General features: G+C 38.3%; 1 protein-coding gene across 1 annotated transcript in view; it reads right to left on the bottom strand.

Moving 5' to 3' along the window:
• cacna1c (calcium channel, voltage-dependent, L type, alpha 1C subunit) overlaps positions 1-21654 on the bottom strand; it is a 667856-nt gene that overhangs the window by 187268 nt on the left and 458934 nt on the right. Inside the window, exons 5-6 of the mRNA XM_055153273.1 lie at positions 6641-6780; positions 940-1092 (exon numbers count right to left, since the gene is read on the bottom strand). Of these exons, the coding sequence (XP_055009248.1) occupies positions 940-1092; positions 6641-6780 (293 nt within the window). The remainder of the gene's footprint in view (positions 1-939; positions 1093-6640; positions 6781-21654) is intronic.

Below are 21654 nucleotides of genomic sequence, written 5' to 3'. Positions count from 1 at the left end.
ATACTTAAATCTTTGTAAACTTCAAAACATTATTGAATCTATGTAGCTGTACACCTATTGTAAACTTCATAACATTATTATACCTGTGTAGCTTTAAACTTACTGTAAACATATATAACATTATTATACCTGTGTCTCTGTAAATTTACTGTAAACTTCACAACATTATTGTACCTGTGTAGTTGTAAACGTAACGTAAACTTCATTACATTACTGTCCCTGTGTCTCTGTAAACTTACTATAAACATCATAACATTATTGTACCAATGTAGCTGTAAAATTATTGTAAACATAAAAATATTCGTATACCTGTGTAGCTGTAAACTTACTGTAAACTTCATAACATTACTGTACCTGTGTATCTGTGTAAACTTTATGTAAATTTCATAACATTATTGTGCCTGTGTAGCTGTAAACTTGCTGTAAACCTAATAACATTTTTTAACCTGTGTCTCTGTAAACTTACTCTAAACTTAATAACATTATTGTACCTGTGTCTCTGTGAACCTTCCTGTAAACTTAATGATCAAATCAAATCATCTTGATCAAATTGTGTTATTTATCAGCAGCTTTATATGAATACAAGTTCAAACAGTATGAAACGTTTTCTATACCAATATCTGCCAGTAAATAGTCTCATTACATCCCAAAAAACTCAAGACAAACCAGGATATGAGCGAAACTGATACCTGATCCAGCTAATGTCCTGGATCGGTGCCGATATTCAACACCGAGTCAAATTATAAGAGTTTATAAAAGTAAGCTGTAAATCCTAATACTGTTGAACTTGACGAGTACAATGAACTAAATCTTAAGGGGAAAAAAACAAACAAACAAAGAAACAAAATAGAATATATATAGCAAATGGAACTGTACTCATGTACCTGTATGTCTTTGTAAACTTACAGTAAAAGTAAGAGCGTTATGTCATTAAAATACCTGTGTGGCTGTAAACGCAGGTCTTGTGCATCTTGCCCATGAAGAGCTCGAGGCCGATGATGGCGTAGATGATGATGACGAAGAGGACGAGCAGAGCGATGTGCAGCAGTGGCACCATGGCTTTGATGATGGAGTTCAACACCACCTGTAAACCTGAGGCACACAAAAATGTGATCAGAATACTGCAAAAAGGGGCATATGATTCTATTATTAAATTATTATTATTAAAGGTGCACTGCGCAACTTTTCTGGTAGAGGATCCACCACATACTTCATGGAGATGTCATTTCTTATCCCAGAATGTTCCATTGTATGCTCTTAAACATATCCATCTAGCATATATTCATTATGGGCTGGGGTCACAAAACTTTTTTCTCTGGGGGCCACGTTAACACTCCTGACTGTGATGGGGGGGGGGGTCGGCCGTATAACAGAATTGTATGACCCAGACCAAAATGACCACTGGCAGGTTTCATTGTGTAGTAGAAACGACTAGCCTGGCACAGCCATCCACAATACTATGTCAACACACAATTCCTGGCAATTATTTGTTTATCATTACTAGTGCCCCTAACTAGTTCTTAACTGCCCTACAGGATTCTGCTCGTGTGTTGACTGTCGCTGTTTGGGCTGTTTGGGATTTGGGCTTGTCAGGTGACGAAAATTCGGCAGCAAATGTAAATATGTCATATAATTATTTGGTAACACTTTATAATAACTACACCTTACGTAACCTTAATAAAGCATGAACAAAGATTAATAAAGCATAATTCATCTTCACTGTAGAAAAGCTCACAGAAACACTTAACTAACAGAGAACAGCTGCCTGAATTATCATTGCATTGTATTATTAGTAAATCATTCTCTTATAGTTTACTAATGATTAATAAATGCTCAAATGGTTAGTTCATGATTAATTAAGTATGAAATAATTATGAGTAACTATTTACAGAGCAGGCAAATTAAGTGCAAGTGCTAAATAAGGTAGTAATTAAGTAGTTACTAAGAGTGAATCATTATTAATTAAGTCTTTGTTCATTATTAATTAAGCCTTTGTTCATGCTTTATTAAGGCTAAATAAGGTGTAGTTATTATAAAGTGTTACCAATTATTTAAATATAAAAACTTAATATAAATATCATTTTTGATTGAAAAAAAATCTACAAAATACAAAAAGTAATAAAAAAAAATAGGACATGACAACTTTTAAGGATTGCCTCATAGGGCCGTTCAAGTGGTGGGGGGCAGAGGGGCTGGGGGGCCGGTCAAAGAAGTATGGTGGGCCGGAGTCAGCCCGCGGGCCTTAGTTTGATGACCCCTGATTATGGAAGTTTCTATAGATGAAAAATTCATTATTTCCTTCTGAGGATAGGGGAGACTCTCCACAGATCTGAACCATAATGTAGCGTGGTGGTGTAACCTGCTTGTGTCCCTCATGATAGATACATTTTAATCTACAATATGGAACATTTTCGACAAATCTACAACATTTCCATGGAGACTTCAGGTGGCGGACCCTCCACTAGAAATTTTACACATGCACCTTACATTATTAATAATAATTTAATAGTACCGGTAATATAATGTAAAAATGATGAAATTGCTTTGACATATAAATCTGTTTCAATATTAATCTCCTGAACGACGCAGACTCAACACAAAGAACAAATTTCTTCCTCCAAAGTCTGAACTCTGCTCTAAATCACATGCTTTTCCTGACAGAGACCCACTCTAGACCCATTAAAGACCCGAGCCGATCTCTGACAATTAGAAATGACTGAATCTCGATTACATTTCGATGAATTGCCAGGTCCTATATTTAGAACTTGGACAGATGGTTGACCTTTTCCTGACCACATAATAAAGCTCTTGTCCCCCTTTCTCAGGTGAGTGTAGCTGATGTTTCTGGCTCGTCTCCCTGTGGATTATTGATTTCTGGAGTCCTGGTCGTGACAGTTTGACAGACAGCCCCTCCACCGCGTCCGTATGTGCCAGTGCAGGAGCGGTCTATAGCATGTGAGTCTGTCTGTCTGTGCGTGTGACACATAAAAAAGGCCAATATCAGCCCAATCTGCGCTTCATTCCTCCCGCTGCTCGCCCCATCACAGACCACACCTGATACCCGGTGATGCAGTGCTTTCATTTTTTTCATTTTTAACCTGGAACATGGCTCTTCTGGTGCTTACAGGCAGGGAAGAAAGATTTATATACTGGATTGATACGGTGTTTTTTTGTTAAAGGAGCTGTGGCTGATTTCGACGATCCTATGAAAAATAATTATCGTATTTTTTGGACTTTAAGGCTACGTTCAGACTGCAGGGCTCAACGCTCAATTCCGATTTTTTTGTGAAATCCGATGTTTTTGCGAGGTCGTTCACATTTCCAATTAAATGCGACTTGTGCGTGATCTCCAGTGTGAACAGTAAATGGCCCGAAAGTGTCCCACATGTGCACTGGAGACACGACGACGTCAACCGCAGCGAGCGTGCTCTGTGTTTACGGAAGTTGTCCAAACATGAACGCGAGCATTGAGCACCTGGGGATTTTAAAGTTCCTCTCGTACCGGAGCCAGAACATGAACAACTTTCTTGTTTTAAGGAGATTGAGAAGGACGAGGTTTTTGGCCGTGGCGTTTCGTGGGGCAGTGGCAGCGACGTCTGTTGAAAGGAACGTGTGGGTGTGCAGACGGAGCCAAGAGTGGTGAGTGGTGATGTGCTTCACTTCAGTGACATGGAGTTTATTAACAATTTTCGCCGACTTCAGCGCAGAATAGTGACGTTTGTCGATTGTTGACAAAGTGTAGGTCAAATGAATGCGCTTTGGCCGTTCAGACTGAAGTCACATGTCAAGAGATCAGATATGTATCGGTTTTAGGACCACATATCCAAGTGTCCTGGGTCACATTTGAAAAAATCGGATCTGTGTCGTTCAGACTGTCATTAAAAGATCAGATACAGGTCACATAGGGGCCAAAAAATCGCATTTGGGTCACTTCAGGCTGCAGTCTGAACGCAGCTTAAGTCGCACTTTTTTCATGGTTTGGGTGTTTCCTGTGACTTATACTCAAGTGTGACTTATATGTTAAAACTTTCATACTGACAGCTGCGAGAGGCTCTAGTCTTGTGTGTCAGTATCTGCTGCTCCTGTTCCTCCTGTACCACTGTCACTTCACTCTACTGCGCATGTCTCCTGCAGAAAGAGCCACTGTCCTGTCTGTATCATGTCAGTCGATCGCACCATTACTTCTGCACCACTGAAAATTTTAAACTTAAACAAACTTATAAAGACGACTGAGAAGACTGAACACAAATGCCCCCAAAAAGAAAATCATATTTTGCAGATTACAAGCTGCGAGTAGCGAAATATGCAGCCAAAATGGTAATCGAGCAGCAGAAAGAAAGTTTGGAGTGAGTGAGAAACTTGTGACACCGGGAGGATGCACCATGAAACTTTCTTGGAAGTCACTGGATGGATCGATAAAGCCTGGACTTCAGTGACTCCAAAACCATCCTGTCGGGATTCAGAAAGGCCAGAATAATTCTAACTGGAACTGATGCTGAGTCTGACGACAGCTACACAGAAGAGGAAGCGGCATTTACCTCTGGAGGTCGTGGAGTTGCTCAGAAGTGACACCGAGGATGAAGAATTGAATGGATTTAGTGATTTGGAGTGAGATGGAGAGTTTGGTAAACTTGTTCTGTCATTTATGTTATAGTTATCTGCGCTTTGTGTTGTATTTTGTATGAAAAGCGCTTTCACAAATACAGTTTGATTGATTGATTGATCTGAAGAACTGTTCATATGTGACATTAACAGTCTGTTGTTCTCTGTTCTATTGTTATTACTGTAACTTGCCTTTCAAGATGAAATGTCGGTTTCTGGTCTCTGATTTTATAAAATAAATTTCCCCCAAAAAGTGTGACTCATATATGTTTTTCTTCTTCATTACACATTTTTTGGCTGGTGCGACTTTATACTCCGGAGCGACTTATATTCCAAAAAATCCGGCATCTTAATTTCGACATTCAATCCTCACTTTCCTAATGTATTCCTAAAGTTTTTATTACTTTATTTATTTATGCATTTATTTTGGGCAAGTAAAGATTTACATTCATATACAATGGAACATAACATAAATGAAATCATAATAGAAATGAAAATAACAAAAAAATATATATATATATTTATTATTATCTTTTTTTTTTTTTTTTACCCAAAAAGGAGTGGGAAGAAGAAAATGTATTTAATCCCACCCCTACTCTTCATAATCTAACACAATGAGCTATTTAAAAACTTTCAGACATCAGAGTGGAGTTTCGTTGTCACTGTAATGTTTGCAACAACTAGCATGCTAACATTGCACTTCCTGGCTTTTGGAGAAGAAACTGCTTTATAACAGAGTGTATAAACCCGCAGCAGCAGTGACAGAGAGAGGGGTGACACATTTTCAATTTCAAGTGAATTGGAAACAGTAAATGGAGCTGGAAGCGCCCCCACGAACACTTATATTTTTTTCAAACGTGGCACTAGAGGGTTAGTTATGTTCATTTATATACAGACTATGTTTTAAAAATAGATGCAGGCGGCACACAGTCGTCTTATTTTGGCCTCTTATACAATAGATCTGTACTGGAGCAAAAGTAATATGGGGGTAAATTGGGTTTTAATAATACAAATCCTTCTGCAATCTAAAAAAATATCATAATTTTGTTTTTAACCGTCTCCAGGCAGGCGTTGCAGATTTGCAACAGCTAATTACCTACTTACTCCACATCCATATTTTATGAGCTTTTTTTTACTCAGGAGCCTTTTTTCCCATCCATGCTGATAAACGTGGACGATGCAGACTGTGAAAGAATAACTACACATGAACGGCCTGCCAGAAGTGCAAAGTACTTTTGAGTTTTACAAAGGATAAAAATTGTTTCTTGGAATACCACACGAAAAAGTGATCTGTACCAAGTTGTTTTGATTGTTGTTCTGCCACTGTAAAGCTGTTACACTGTACTTTTTGTTTTCATTGTTGTGAAAAGTGGTTTACACATAAAGTTAGCGTTCATATCATTTTCAGTCTTCAGTGTTAATTTACCAGACCGGACCAATGTTGCAAATCTGAAACATCCCAGGACGCACTGGATGTGAAGGTCTCTCTCAAAAAAAAAGTCAGGATATTGTATAGGTATATATTTTGTATTGTATAGGTATATATATTGTATAGGCAGATATACATATATATATATATAAGTCAGGATATTGTATATTACTACCCCATATGAAAATTTTCCCCAAATACCAGATTTTTCCTGTTACTAAAACTTAATTTGAGCCTGAGAGGGTTAAAATCCACCTGTACAAACATGTTTCTTGTTTTAGTTATTGGTCAAATTTCAATCTTCTCCCAATTTTGAATGTTTCTAAAGGTTTAAAATGTACTGCAAACTGAACCCTCTTCAAAAACAATAGTGCACTTGCTCTATCTAAGTTTTGTTGTCTTTTGTATAGTGACAAGAGTTGAAAAATTGTAATCTGATATCTTCTGAAAATATTCCGTTGATACTCACTAAGTACCATCTGCAAACTGAACTCTTATCTTCAAAACAACAGTGCACTCGCTCTATCTAAGTTTCAGTGACATCTAAAAATTTGCCAGTTGAAAGATTGCGATCCAATGTTTTTCCCCGAGTATTCCGACGGCACTCACTGGGTACTCCGGAGACGAGGCGTAGCGGGCGCAGGACTCTGAACGCTCGGAGGGCTTTGACGTCGAAGCCTGCAGCCTTCCCCCCGATGGGAGTGGCCCCGTCCCCCTTCGTCGCCTGCTCCAAGATCGCGCTGAACAACCTGCAACGGCAACAACAACAACGACGCACCGTCAGGATACACACTGAAACAACAAACAACACCGTGCTGGGAGTGTTCCACATGTGTGTGGATGGTGGATTGTTTAGACGTTTCCATGGTGACACAATACACAATTATCAAACACAGCCAAAAAGTTTAAGTTTAAAAAAAAAGTGATAATAATAATAATAATATGTGTATGCGTGTTTAGTTAAGTCTGTCTTATTGTGGATGTGACAAATTATTAAAAAAAAAAAAAAAGTGCAGAAAAATTGATTTAAACAATGCATTTTCATGTCTAATTCATGATTTAAGTAACCGAGCTTCAGACACAGCAGTGCCTACAGTTAGCAGCACACACCCATGGAATGATGATTTATTAATTCATTATTCGACTAAATAAATTCTTGATCGACTAAAGACATGTCGTAAAAAGGGGGTGTGGGAAAAACTCTCCAAACTTTCACATATATCTCTCTGTATCTGACCCCAAAACTGCACTTACAAGACTCCACCAGCAGGGGGAGTTCGCGCAAAAAACTACTATTTATACAAATCATGAGTTTAATTTGCCTTTTTTTTACGAATAAATACCAGCCAACCCACTCACTTTGTGTTGTTGCCCCATATAAATTCAATAACCCAGAAGTGGGGAATAAATTTTTTTCCATGGGGCCACGTGAAAAACAGAAAATATTGTGAAGGGTCAGTCCAAATGATTACTCAATTCTGCATAATATTAATTGTTAAAGAGCAGTAAATAGTATTGTTATGACGAGCTGGTAAAAGTGGTAACTAAGGGTGTGCAAAAATATCGAAATATTTATATATCGTATCACATCATACCAACTTTATAAAGCACTTTAAAAACTGACCAAAGTGCTGCACACAAACACAGAATAGACAAGGACAATCGCAGTACAACAAAATACACAATACAAACACAATACAACTACTAAAAACCTAGAAAACAATAAGATAGTCAACAATAAGAAACAACAATAAACAACAAAATACAGAATAATGCTGATAGAGACAGACAGCAGGTCAAACACACTGGCACCATCTCGCATCCTAAATCGTTTAATGTGCTGTTACGGTATCGATATCGCGGGCTGCTGTATCGATACATCGCCAAGACTACTTTTTGGTATATTTTACTGAACTATTTTGTTACAGCGCTACAGTTTTGCTGCTTATTCAGAGGAAGGAAACTCATTTATGCGTCACATTTGACATTTTCACTGTTTTGATGATTTAAAATGGGCGTGTTTTATATTAACGTTGCAAAATAAATGGTTTAACAAAGACTTTTAGTATCACAGCCAGGGTTTAGACTTTACTTTTTATTGAATCCTATCGAATCGAAAGCTCACTGTATCGAGGTATGTATCGTATCGGCAACTTCTTAATGATACTCAGCCGTACTGGTAAGAGTGTTTATGTTATGACTAAACAATGAAAAAGTGAGGTTGTCTTACAAAATATTTCATTAAAAAAACACCTCTAAAATAAAAGTAATGCAGCTTTAGTCCATGCATGAGGTAAAATTATAAAATGTGTTTATTTTGTAATTCCAAATGAGTTTAAACGGACCGGTCAGAGTCAACCAGAGAGTCGTATGTGGTCCAGGAGCTGCAGAATGCCCAGGTCTGATATAACTTAAATTAAAAACAATTTCAGAATGACTAAAAGATAGAACCTCATTTGTACCAGTTTCTGAAAATGTAAATGCATTTATTAACCTTTATTGAATCAGGTTAGTGTCAGACCCACTGAGATCAAGATTTGTTGGGCAAGTGGACTACAGCGTACACACAAATCACACTTTTACAGAACACACGTCGCAAAAACAATTACCCTAAGACGTGATAACTCTGGTTCGAAAGCAATTTGAAACACACTAAACATAGCAAAACTCAAAGGTTTTACTATCTCGAGCAGATTTGGAGAGATTTATCCATGCGTTTGTCTCCAGTAGGTTAGACAAATGTAACGGTCTCTAGGAAGTACGAGCACATAAGTCCTGTGCTCAGGTCTCTGCACTGCCCCCTGTGGCTCAGAGACTTTAAAACGGCTCTGCTCATGTACAAGTCTCTCCACGGCCGAGCACCAAAGTCTGTGACATGTTTGGTCTTCCGATATTCTATGTTATTAGGTGTTTTTTTTAGACCCAGAGTGTTATTTCATACCTGACAGTTTCGACTGCTCACTAGCGTCTTCCTCAGAGTCACGTGATGTTGCTGTGACGTGTCCGGTCAGCTGATTTTAAACAGGTTTTGGAGCTGTTTTCCTACCGGTGGAGGCAGGACGACAGCGCCACCTGCAGTCCGACTTCCTCAGGACAGTATCCCAGGTGTGTGAGAGTAAAAAAGCCCCCTCGTCCCGGTTTACAGTCCCGCGGGCACGTTTCCGTATTTCGATTGCTTCTTTAATCCAGCGGCGATGTTTGTTTTCCTCTGTCCCAATGATGTTTGCTCCGTCCCAATCCATAACGTGGTTCTCTCTTTTACAGTGGTCAGAAACGGCCGATTTGAGTTGTTCCTGTTCTGCTTTGTGTTTTGTTGCTCGTGTGCACGCCTTCGCCTTGCCTGTGACATGTTAGTGTCATATGAACCATCTCGCACTCTGAAGAGCTCAGGGACCGGCCTCCTGCTGGTGCCCAGAGTCACGACTAAACAAGGGGAGTCAGAGTTTCAGGTTCACGCAGCTAAAACCTGGAACAGTCTTCATGAACATGTGAGACAGACTCTTCTTTGACGCTGTTTAAATCCAGACTCAAAACTGTTCTGTTTAACTGTGCATGTGACTGAAAGGTTTTCATTCCGCACTCTTCTCTCTAATTTATGTAATTAATGTCTCTGTCTTTTTAAACATTTTATCTTGAATTTTATGATGATTATTTATGTTTTGATTAGTTTTTATTGCAATTTTACTGTATTTCTTATTCTGTAAAGCACTTTGTGTACAAATTGTGCTATACAAATAAACTTGCCTTGCCTAAACGCGCTCTACCTGATTATTACTGTTTTTAAAATGTGAAAACCAACACTAGTTCGTTTTAAACAGTTTGCAGTGGTCCAAAGTTAATCCTCACTTACCTAAAGCGCTCTGAAGCATCTAATTATTCACAGTGATGAGTTTATAAACGCTTTTCACGATGTTCAGAAGCCAGAGCTCCTATGTAAATGTCAGTGTTGTATGTCATGATTGTGTGTTTGTCTATTGTGACGCATTTTATGTTCTTATGTTATATGTTTTATGTCTCTATCTCTCTGACCTGCCAGGGACTACAGATGAAAAGTAGTCTTTGGGCTAATTCTGGCATATTTACAAGTATATGTTCATGAATATGCATTGTCCCTTTTAAATAAATAAAGCTAAAAAAAATTAAAAAAAAACTAAAAAGAGCAGATGTTTGATATGATGGTAGATACGATATCGTCACAGTATGAACCTCACGGTACGAGATTTATTGCGATATCGTGGGAAAGCTCACGATATGGCGGGGAGGCTCACGATTGTATGACGATGTAACAATATCCAAATTTCTCGGTACGATATTTTCACGATATACATCTCACGGTACGATATTTATTGCGATATTTTGTGGAGACTAACAAAACTATAAATATGTGACTTTTTCCTCTTAAAATGCCTTGACAAGACTTAATCCAAAGACTTAAAAGTGCTTAGAACTGTTATTTCTTCTTGTAGTCTGCACTGAAATGGAGCAAAGGATCATGGTCTATGTAGTTCCCTTTATTGCTGCACCATAACTCTTAATTTAATCAAAGAGACTTGCCATTCGATATATTGTGAGAACTTTGTCGGTACGATATCACGATATTTCGGTTATTGTTACATCCCTAATGGTGATACTAACAAACAATAGCATGCTAACCGTGCGCTTCCTGATTTCTGTCGGCTAAATCACTTTATAATTACAGCGGTCTCTTTTCTACCGTGAGAGCTGCTTATATAATCTTTATTATTTCTGCACTGGGGAAAAACAAGTATCGCTCAAAAACATGGAAAAAAGTGTGTGCAGCCACTAAAAGAGGCACAAACAATGTTCAAAGAAATTGACTTTTTAAAGAAGAAGAAAAAGAAAACACTCCCTCCTTGCTGCTTTTTGAACATTTGCAGCCTTTTTTAGATGGATTCTAAATGATGTAACAATCCAGTCTGCTCCTGCTCGGCGTCACACTCTCATGAATAGACATTTTTTCAAGCAAAGATAATCAACAAAAACATGCCAAATATTTTATCAGTAATTTTCCTCTTCACCTGAACTGGTCCTATGAGACAATCCTCAAAAGTTGTCATGCCCTATTTTTTTTTATTACTTTTTGCCCAATAATAACACGTCTGCATCCTGTATTTTATGGATTTTTTCTATTGAAATGATATTTATATTTATGTATAAATAATTATAACTGTAAACTGAACAGATTCAAACATTCTTTTTGCCACTAGCTGTTAAACTGCTTAACTCAGATAATGCAGTCAAAAAAATAATTATAAAAGGCTTAGGGATTGTGCAATCAAAACTGCACATAGGTGTAGGGAATGTGCAATAATTATATCTAAAACTGCACACAGGTGTAGGGAATGTGCAATTAAAGCTACACATAGGCTTAAGGAATGTGCAATAATTAAATCTGCACATAGGCTAAGGGAATGTGCAATAATTATAACTAAAACTGCACATAGGCTTAGGGAATTGCAATAAATTGTATTTGATTTAGGGAATGTGCAATATTTTAGGGTTTGCCTTAAGGATAATTTATTTGCATACTCGTGTCATACTGTCTCTATTTACTTTGTTTTATGGTGTTTGTTTATGTGCTGCTTTGTGTTGTGTTGTTATTTGTATTTATATATAAATAATTATATGACGTATTTACATTTGCCGCCAAATTTTCGTCACCTGACAAGCTCGAGATCAAACAGTGACGGTCGACGCACAAGCAGATTTCTGTAGTGCAGTTAAAGACAGCAAAATGGCGAGATTTAAAATATGAAAAGTTGACAGAGAGTGTTGAGTTTTCAAAGGACAGTGAACGACCGATTATTTTTTTGTTCAGTGTAAGGAGCGTGCAGTTTGTCTGATATTTAAAGAAAGTATGGAGGTTTTCAAAGAATATAATCTGCGTCGTCTGGGTCGTACAATTCTGTTATACGACTGACCCGACCCCGGCCCCCATCCCAGTCAGGAGCGATAATGTGGCCCCGAGAGAAAAAAGTTTGGTGACCCCTTACTTCCTACTGCTAACAGAGCCCTGGGAGGAAGGAAGTTGTCATTGCATCTTTCCAAACATCTTCCTGGTTTGTGACGTAAGCGTGAACAGAGTCTATTGTCATTGTCAGTTTCTTGTCTTGTCATGTCAGTTTCTATTTTTGGATTTTTGGTCATTCTTTGTTTAATTCAAGAACTTTAAGAGCAGTCGTGCATTTTGGGTTCTCCATCTGTTTCATCTTGACCCAGAATATTACAGCCAGATCCATGATTTCAGTTCACTTAGCTATTAGAATCAGTAGCTCATAGGGACGGGCATGATTAGTCCATCACGTTCATTTTTAATCGACAAACTGAATGTAGGTTGCTGTGCGTAGTGTAAGAAGATGAGGCTGCGTCTGACACAAACGCTGGACTTGCGGCCTCACAGTCCCACGTTTCGGCTCTGGCACACTAGCCTGATTCATTAGCCGGTTTCACTTTGTGGAAACTGTCTGACCTCGCAGGATTAGGATTCGTTCGCTCAATGGTAGGCGGGTACTTTTTTATTTAACCAATTCGCTGCTAACTGGTATATTAAGCTTTTCCCAAATCCCATAGGAAGAAGGACAATATCGTAAAATTCATCAAACATTTTCTTTGTTCCGGCTTTAAATCCTCGATCTCGGGAATCGTTGCCAACACAGAATGTATAGCTCTTCGCTGATTGGCTGGTGCTTGAACTCACACTTCCGGGGTTTTGCGCACCATCTAGTTTATTCCGATTCCTGATCTAGTCGCTGGAGAGAAATTAAACTGAGTGGAGGCACAAGGTGGACACTGTCACTCTTCCTTGGAGACTCTGTACCACTCAGTGAGTGTTTTTACAACACATCAGTGTCCCGGGTACGATCGGGTTTTTTGAGTATCCCTGTTTCGACATGGTGCATGTAAACACAGTATCATTGTTACTGCAACATAAAACTGAGTGTGCAGCGTCCAAAAGGCAAACACTTTTCAGTCTTTTCATCACAACAGAAGCCTAAATAAATAAAATGACCAACATAAATAAAGTAAAATGTGTAGTGCCTTTAGTGTACATATTTACATACATAATTCACCACTAACTGGAGACATATTAATTACATGTTCACCTACGTTCAGTGTTTAGTTTTTAGGTTTGTGCTCTATATTCAGTATAGTCGCAGTCCCTGTTTACCGTTATTAGCCCTTTCATGAGAGTCGCGAGTGCAGTTATTAAAGCGACGCACGATTTTTTTGTGTCTGAAATGTGAGAAGTTGTCGGCGGCTCCTTTTTATTCCGCATAACTTCCACGAATGACGCTTTTAATGTACGCAAATGAGCCATGTGGTTTGAAGTTTAGTTTCTGTAAGACGTAAACAAATGTGTCAAAGCTACATTGTTTGGTTTGTATGTTGTAAAGTTGCGTTTATTTATGCAGATTAGTCATAGTAATAATAATGATGATGATAATTTAATATAAAACCGTTAATGGTTATTTGAAAATCGATCGTTAATTCTCCCGATGATCGAAAATTTTATCGAATGCCCGTCCCTAGCGGCTCATAAATTTGGCTGTCCGTTCTCACATGATCTCACCAATACACTTCATTTTTAATTCATTTCAAACGCAATTAGCTTAAATACTGCATAATGCTTTTCTCACCATCACATACATAACTAATACAACTCTGTAGCCCAGAGCCATACAGGGCTTCCATCTCTTCTCCTCCTTTAGCTGCCAGGGCCTCACAAAGTCGAAATTATTGATGTCCTCTTATCACCGCCCCCCCCCCCCTCGCTCCGGTCCAGCAGAAATCAGCATACAATACCATTTTCCAGCTCGAGCCACTCAAAGGCCAGCGGTTGGCGCGTTAGTCATGGAGAATTATCAATTAGTACAGATGAAATGGCCACTTGAAAAGACCTCTCAAACTCTCTCTCTCTCTCCTCTCCCTCCTCTCCATTTGATTCACTCGCTCTCTCCGGAAAGCTCTCCAGTGGAAAAGCATGTCTAGGATCCACACTTGTGCACTGGCAGCATGTTTTAAGTGTTAAATGCTAATTAGTGCGTTTTACTCGAGTGCTACTTTTAGTTTAAGATCTGAGACACATTCATAAATATAACACATGTACAGTATATAGTATTAAAGGGATATATTACACTATTTTTGGATCTATGTTATATTTTTTCCTCATCAAAACTAACAACATCAAACATTTTAATGCATCTTGTGCCGTGGTGGAGGTCTGTACTCTCCAGTTCCCTCAGCTGAAGTTACAAACTGTTGTAGTCTTTTGCTTTGAAGGGACAGTCCAGAATTTTGGACATCATTTACTAGACCCCGTTTACACTGAAACGAATCCGTGTATCACCTTATCAGCGTATCGGAAACGATCTGCGTCCACACACGTCGTTTCTGTGTCCGCAAGCCTTCCCTGTCCACACAGCTTTGAGCACATTTGTTTACATTTTGCAGAAACCAAACTTAAAACCACATGGCTCATTTGCATAAACTGAGCGCTCAAAAAACAGCTCGCTCCTTGTGCGCTGATGCGGTTCAGCTTCTGTCGGACTAAAGGACACGACTCAGTGGAATATGAGTGTTCTTTCTGTGACAGAGGGGTGTTCTGCTGATGTTGAGTCTGTTTTGTGCTTCTGTCGCGTTGGAGATGGTTCATGTTAAACTTTTCAGAGATTATACGTCTGCAGGTCGTACACACAGACCGTATATATGAATATATTCTAGTCTCTTAGCGTTTTGGCGGTGAATTACTTTGTGGGTGCATTGATCTACGTCAGCGTATCAGCGTTTTCAGGTGTCCACACAGTGCCAAATCAGACCTGTACTCAGATGAATTTGTGGGAGTTGGCGGCACCAGATCTTTCCGTCTCTGGAGCCGTTTTGAATCGGATTAGTGTGGACGAACACAGCATCCACAACGAAAACGATTCAAATACGTACAAGTGTGGACGGGGCCCTAGTGAGCCAGAGTGTTGGAGACGTGTGGAGACACTTTTTTAAATATTCCATCCAGTCCTTGTATTTGCAGAGATCGCTGGTGCTAGACTAGTGCATGTCAATGGTCATAGTTATCCTAATGACTTACTGGATGAAAAAAGGAGATCTGAGGCACTCCGATATGCTTTGCTATGATTTTATTTCATGTCAAACGCCTAATGGGTTTCGACTTAGGTCTTCGTGAGCAAAGCATATTGGAGTGCATTAGATCTCCTTTTTTCATCCAGTACATCACTGAATAGATTTTAATTTTATTTTTTTTACATCCTTAGAATTGACTAGCCTGGTTTCACCTCATGGAAACCGTTGGAAACGACTGTCGATGTAAATGTCTGTGTTGACAGAATAATGTTTGAAATAAAACTAACGTTGCATTGCCTGAATCATCGCATGTTGAGGGACTATTTTCTCACTTACTTTGCCGGTAAAATAGGTGCTAGGTGATATCAGTCCGCCGCTGTCAAACTTTCTATCAGGAAGTACAACTCGCTTCTGCTGCTCAGACATAAATCCTTCAAATACAAGGTTGGTTTTACTTCTAAAATTATTCTATCAACCATATTTACATATTACATATAACTATATTTTTACATCCCTAGAATTGATTAGCCTGATTCATCAGCCGGTTTCACTTTGTGGAAACTGTTTGACCTCGCAGCATTAGAATCCATTCACTCGATGGTAGGAGGGTACTTTTTTCATTTAATTAATAGCTGCTATTTATGTAATGCAACACAAACAGGGCGAACTGTATAAAGTATATTAAGCTTTTCCCAAAACCCGCAGGAAGAAGGGCAATAACGTCTTTCCTCTTGATAAAATTCACCAAACATTCTCTTTGTTCCAGCTTTAAATCCTCGATCTCGGGAATCGTTGCCAACACAGAACGTCTGGCTCTTCGCTGATTGGCCGGTGCCCGAACTCACACTTCCGGGGTTTTTGAGAACCGTCTAGTGTATTCCGATTCCTGACCTAGTCGCTGGAGAGAAATGAAACTGATCCTGGATACCGGATTAAAAGGCGCACTGTCGATTTTTGAGAAAATTAAAGGACTTTAAGTGTGCCTTATAGTCTGAAAAATACGGTAATTTCAGCCCTGAACTAAAAGTAAAATGTCGCTGTTAACTAAAAAAACAAAACTACTGCTTCATGACATCACAAGGTGGAACAGAGCATTTTGAGCGTTGGAGACAGACTAATAATAAAGTGTTACTCAAACATGTGTAGGAAGAAGGGCAATAACGTCTTTCCTCTTGGTAAAATTCACCAAACATTCTCTTCGTTCCAGCTTTAAATCCTCGATCTCTGGAATCGTATTTAGGCTGAGTGTGAATTCTCTCACACAGAAAACGCTCTGTTCCACTTTGTGACGTCACGTGGTAATACAGGATGTCATTTCAGCCCTTGGAACTGACCATCTGTACTGAACAAAAAGATAAAAGGAGCTGTTAACTTGAAAACTACCGCTTCATGACATCACAAGGTGGAACAGAGCAGTTTGAGCTTTGGAAATGTAGACAGACTAATAATAAAGAGTTCCTCAAACATGTCAGGTCTGTTTTTGACGACGTAACAGCATTCTAAATACATTTTTTGTAACATAGGACCTTTAAGAAAAGATCGTAAACATTAACCTTTAGTCAGTAGTACAGTAGTCCCTTTTTTAAATCTAAAATCTCCATACGTCCTCGTCCTTTTCCCTCCCCTGTACATCAGTCACATGTATATATAGCCCAGTACACTGCCATGTGAGCTGTGGCTGTAGAGGCTGGTGAGCTGTGACAGTCCTCTCCTCTCCTTCAACGTTTGTGTGAGTGACTCTGGATCAGAACAGACACGTCCGGCTCCTCAGGGAACCGTCAGCATATGGAGCAGAGACACATCTACAGCGTACAGTCGCACACACACGGACACAGTCATATATAAACCTCAAACTCAAGCCAGATTCTATTTCCATGGGCTTCTATTTCCAACGTTTTGAGGGCATATGGAGGATTTTCCCATTAAAACAACATCATATTTACTTTTAATTTGTTAACTCCTACGGCGACAGTGCTCATTTCATCAGTGCATTTGCAGATTATATATATGACGCTATTTTCTATCTGTTAGAATGTTGTATTCTCATTAAAAACAGACCTGGAGTTGTGTTTTGTTTCATTCACACATGTTTAACACGAATCTCCATCTCTGAAAACGCTCAAAGTCGTTCTCAGAGACGTATTAAGCCACTCCCCCCACTCACACGCACTTTACCTCTATGTTCCTGTCAAAAATAGAACACATCAACAAGGACGTTTCTCATATTAGACTAACAGCCAGTGTTGGGAAGGTGACTTTTAAAATGTAATCTCCTACAGAGTACAGATTACACACACCAAAATGTAGCTTGTAATGTAATCCATTAATTTACTTTAGGTGAGTAATGTAATCTGAATACTTTGGATTACTTGATTTGCTGGAACGTAGCAAAGACTAGGACATCGTATCATAAGATGTTTTGTCTGATAAAAGACAATAAAAAGCCCAGACTTTATTTAACCGTATTAAAAATATTATTGACAGAAGAGGAGGAGGAGACACGTCCACACAGCATAACTTAGTCCTGATAAATCCTGTTTTAGTCCTGGTTTAGACCTGGTTTAGATCTAGTTTAGTCCTGGTTTAGTCTTGGCATCAGCAAAATGTCAAAAATGAGAAAAATGGACACCGAGTGCAGGATTAAAAAAAAAAAAAAACATTAGTTAACATTAAAACATTGTGTTGAAATTGCATTTTTCTTAAAGTTTCAGGTTGTTCATTATATTATATTTTGCAAAAGAAAGAGTTAATCAATTGAAAAAGATTTCTGTAATAGATTTGCCTTTCTCTGCACAAATATTTGAACTTATTGCTGTTTTTGGGGTTTATATATGACATGAGTTTTAAGTAGGTTGGATACGACCCCTGGACCAAAATGAGTTTGACACTCCTGATCTAGACGGTTTGCAAGAAAACCGGAAGCTGTAGACCGCGCACCGGCCAATCAGCGAAGAGCGGTGAAGCCGGCAATTACTTGGACACCTTTAAACAAGTCACTTACACATAAAACGACAAATTACAACCATCTTTTGGCTGAAAATCAAACTCCAAAACACGACTATGAACCCTCGTGTTGATCAGAAGCTCCTGGAATCCATTTTGTATTTTCATCTCGAATTTTAAGACTATTTTAGAACTTTTTTGGCTGCGTTTTCTAATTGGTGCCTTGTGTCTCCATGGCAACTGCTGAATATTCTACCATAGAGATACATATAGGGGTCCGGTCAAGCAGAAGTAAACAACAAGGCCAAAAATTCAAGTTAATGCATCTGATATAAAAATGTATTGAACAGATACATATGTACTCTAGTTTATGAAACTGTTTGACCTTTTTTCTGTACCATTTTTGGTTCTAAAGTTACATACGTTTTAAACAGACCATGTATGAAACATGGAACAAAAATTATTTCCCAAATTTCAAAGACCTGCAAATCATGTAAATAAATGGATGTATTTCATCATATCTTGTGTTATTCCATCTTTGAACTGTTGATGAAGGTACATGATTTAAAAAAATAATGTATTTAAAATGATAAAAATTTGCTTGGATATTTTATAGAAATAGTTTCCTTTCATTTTGAAGTAATATTAAAGTATTCGGAAGAAAAAAGTGACAAACGATGTAAAATCCTGCACCTTCTACTTGTTTGCACAATTTTCCCTCTGTTACTTTTCCCTCCGTTACCATGACCTTTCTTAATAAAAAATCTCATGACTCAAAAAGTAAGAGGTTTTTCAACTTAATCTTGTACCATATGGTAGAAAACTATATGAAGCAAATATTCAAACCAGTTTGTTAAGGATTTGTAAGTGAGAACCAAGAGTTATCACTGTTTGTATTTATTGCCCAAAAAGTGCTGCATATTTCATTCCCTCCGTTACCGACATGAGTTTTTTCATTTTTTGTCAACAACTTGAAAGAATATCACAGGTTTAACTTGACCCTGTTGGAGTGTAACTCTTTCCTACATTCTGATACTTTACTTATTTCAATAGTTCCTCTAGTTTCTGAATAAGAGACATTTGAATGTAAAAAATCCGCCCCTGTTTCCCTCCGTTGCTGCTTGACCGGACCCATAGACTGGGATGTCACCGCAAAGTATCAATATTTATCCAAGTGAGCCGCTGCATTATAAATTCCAAAAACAAAACAAAACAGCCCAAACCAGGATGAACCTCAGAAAAGTTGACGTATTTGCAGTTTCAATCAGTTTTAATCTGCTGTTTGTTTCCTGTTTATTTTCGGTCCGACTCTCGGCCCTGTCCCTCCTCTCTCCCAAACCAGCTCTCCTTAAGAACACTTTAAGACCTCAGATTTGGATCATGCCAAAATCCTTTAATCTAGCACAATGACAAAAAGGTGAAGAGCGGATTACTTCGGGCCTAATACCAGATCACACGATGTTCCACTGCTGTAAGGAACCCGGGTTTTACTGAGGAAATACATTTTTGCTGTTACCTGTTGTTTTTAAAAGATCACCAGAGAATTTTCAACAAGAATATGATCTTAATCTTATCTTGACTCCCTTTAAAACAAGCAGCAGCTCTACAAAAATAAACTGATTTGAAATTGAATGTTGGAAAGAATTTGAATCAAATGGAGAATCTTGCTGCTCAAATAGTTTTTTTGTTTTTTTATCGAAGTCTTCAAAACCCCTTGACAGTCAGATAATACACTCCTCCTCGAGCACATCAAATAAGACTCAAGAATAAAAAGTAATAATAACAATAATCAAATAAATGTTGAATTGAAATGGCACAACAGAAAAGTTTATCAAATTTTAAGGGGCCGATTTGAGGGTCACAGACGAGTGATGAGTACAGAGAATCATTCAGAAATGTGCATTTATAACAGTAAGAATAAGTCATCAGATCTTTGTTCACACTTAGATCCTCAACAATATTTGATAAAGTAGATTTTCAAAACCTTGTGATGAAAACCTGGAAGCCTGAGGGTCAAGACAAATTGGTCTGAGGGTCAAATTTGTCGTTTGGTGTTGTGTTACATGTATGTCTATTGTTGAGTCGTTTAATAGTCGTTTATCTTGACTTTGATTGCATGTTCGTATTTTCCTGCTGTTCTTGAACTTTGCGTTGCAACACTGTAATTTAGTGAGTCAAGTTATGGGACAAATAAAGTTTTATCTGATCTTTAACAGCCTGAAACAAGCACAGATCTTATAAGAGTGAAGCAGCCTTAGGTACTACTGTAGTGTACTTCATAGTGTAGTACTCATAGTCATATACTTCATAGTACTCTGTAGTGTACTTCATTTCAATTAGGAACCCTTCAAAAAACAGATGATGTATCTCAAAGGGGTAAATAAATGCATAAATAAATAGATTTAGTTTTCAGTTTATGTAACTTATGTAGTGTCACACATCATACAGGAGGTGCACAGTTGCATTGGATTTTTAAGACACATAAAATACAAATAAGCAATTGATGAATAAATACATTAAAGGGACAATCCAGAATTTTGGACATAGGACCTCATTTCTTAGTGAGCCAGAGTGTTGGTACCCAGGCTGGCGCCACCTAGTGCCTCTGCTCGATTTAATTTCTCTCCAGCGTCTAGGTCAGGAATCAGAATATACAAGGTACACAACAAAAAGTGGAGTGTTAAAACTGACTCTCACAGAATCAACTTTAACTCTTTCCCCCATGAAGACGACATTTGACGACCCCCCCTGTTTCCTTAATGACGACTTTTGACACCTCCGCTGTATCACTAAAGACGTGATTTGACGACCTTTAGAACACCTCGGTTTTTCACATTTAAACAGAGACTGTGATCGGTCGGGGCCACTACAACCCACACTAGACTGACCAATAGGATTCAAGGATATGTTTTCACGATTTTTTCCAAAGTTAATCGAAGTAGTGACGATGGTAGCTTCCAGAAAAAACACAACAAACACGTGCAATGGAAAGATTGTGGCGCTGCGGCGCACAGTTTTAGAAATAATGAGGAGCGGACGTATTTTATGGATAAGTTTAGAGAAAGTGACTTTTATAGATTTCAAAGTGATGATGAGGGTGATTATAAAGTGGAAAACAGCGATGGCGACGGACTTTCAGAGAGTGAATCTTACGAAGATGAGAATGCCGCTGATGCGTCTGTGTGGAGTCCTGCGATATCCGAACAAACTATCCGGGCTTTATACTCGATTATGAACCAAAATTGCCCTGAAATCACTCGTGGAAGTCTGTTTTCTTTTATGCAGTTATGCTCTATGGGTGTAGCCCTAGTAACATATGTATGGGTTGTTCCTAGTAGGCGTCCAGGGGGGAAAGAGTTAACATTTTCTCAGAGTTTATATGAGTCCAGTCTGTTCTAGAGTTAATTTAACATTTTTGGAAATGTTAATTAAGTAACACTGGACCAAAGTTCCCATTTAACCCGGAAATCAAGAGTTATATTAATGTTTTGAGAGTAAACAGATAAAACACTTTGTACAGTTCCTGATTTAGCTAAACGCACAGAGGTGTTTTATTTTATTTATACTATATTTTAGATAATTTA

This window comes from Boleophthalmus pectinirostris, unplaced genomic scaffold (genome assembly GCF_026225935.1).
Source record: "Boleophthalmus pectinirostris isolate CB_2022bp ecotype Guang Dong unplaced genomic scaffold, ASM2622593v1 HiC_scaffold_18, whole genome shotgun sequence".
Lineage (NCBI taxonomy): Eukaryota > Metazoa > Chordata > Actinopteri > Gobiiformes > Gobiidae > Boleophthalmus > Boleophthalmus pectinirostris.
Note: the sequence above shows the minus strand (reverse complement) of the source record. Positions and strands in the feature narration are given on the sequence as shown.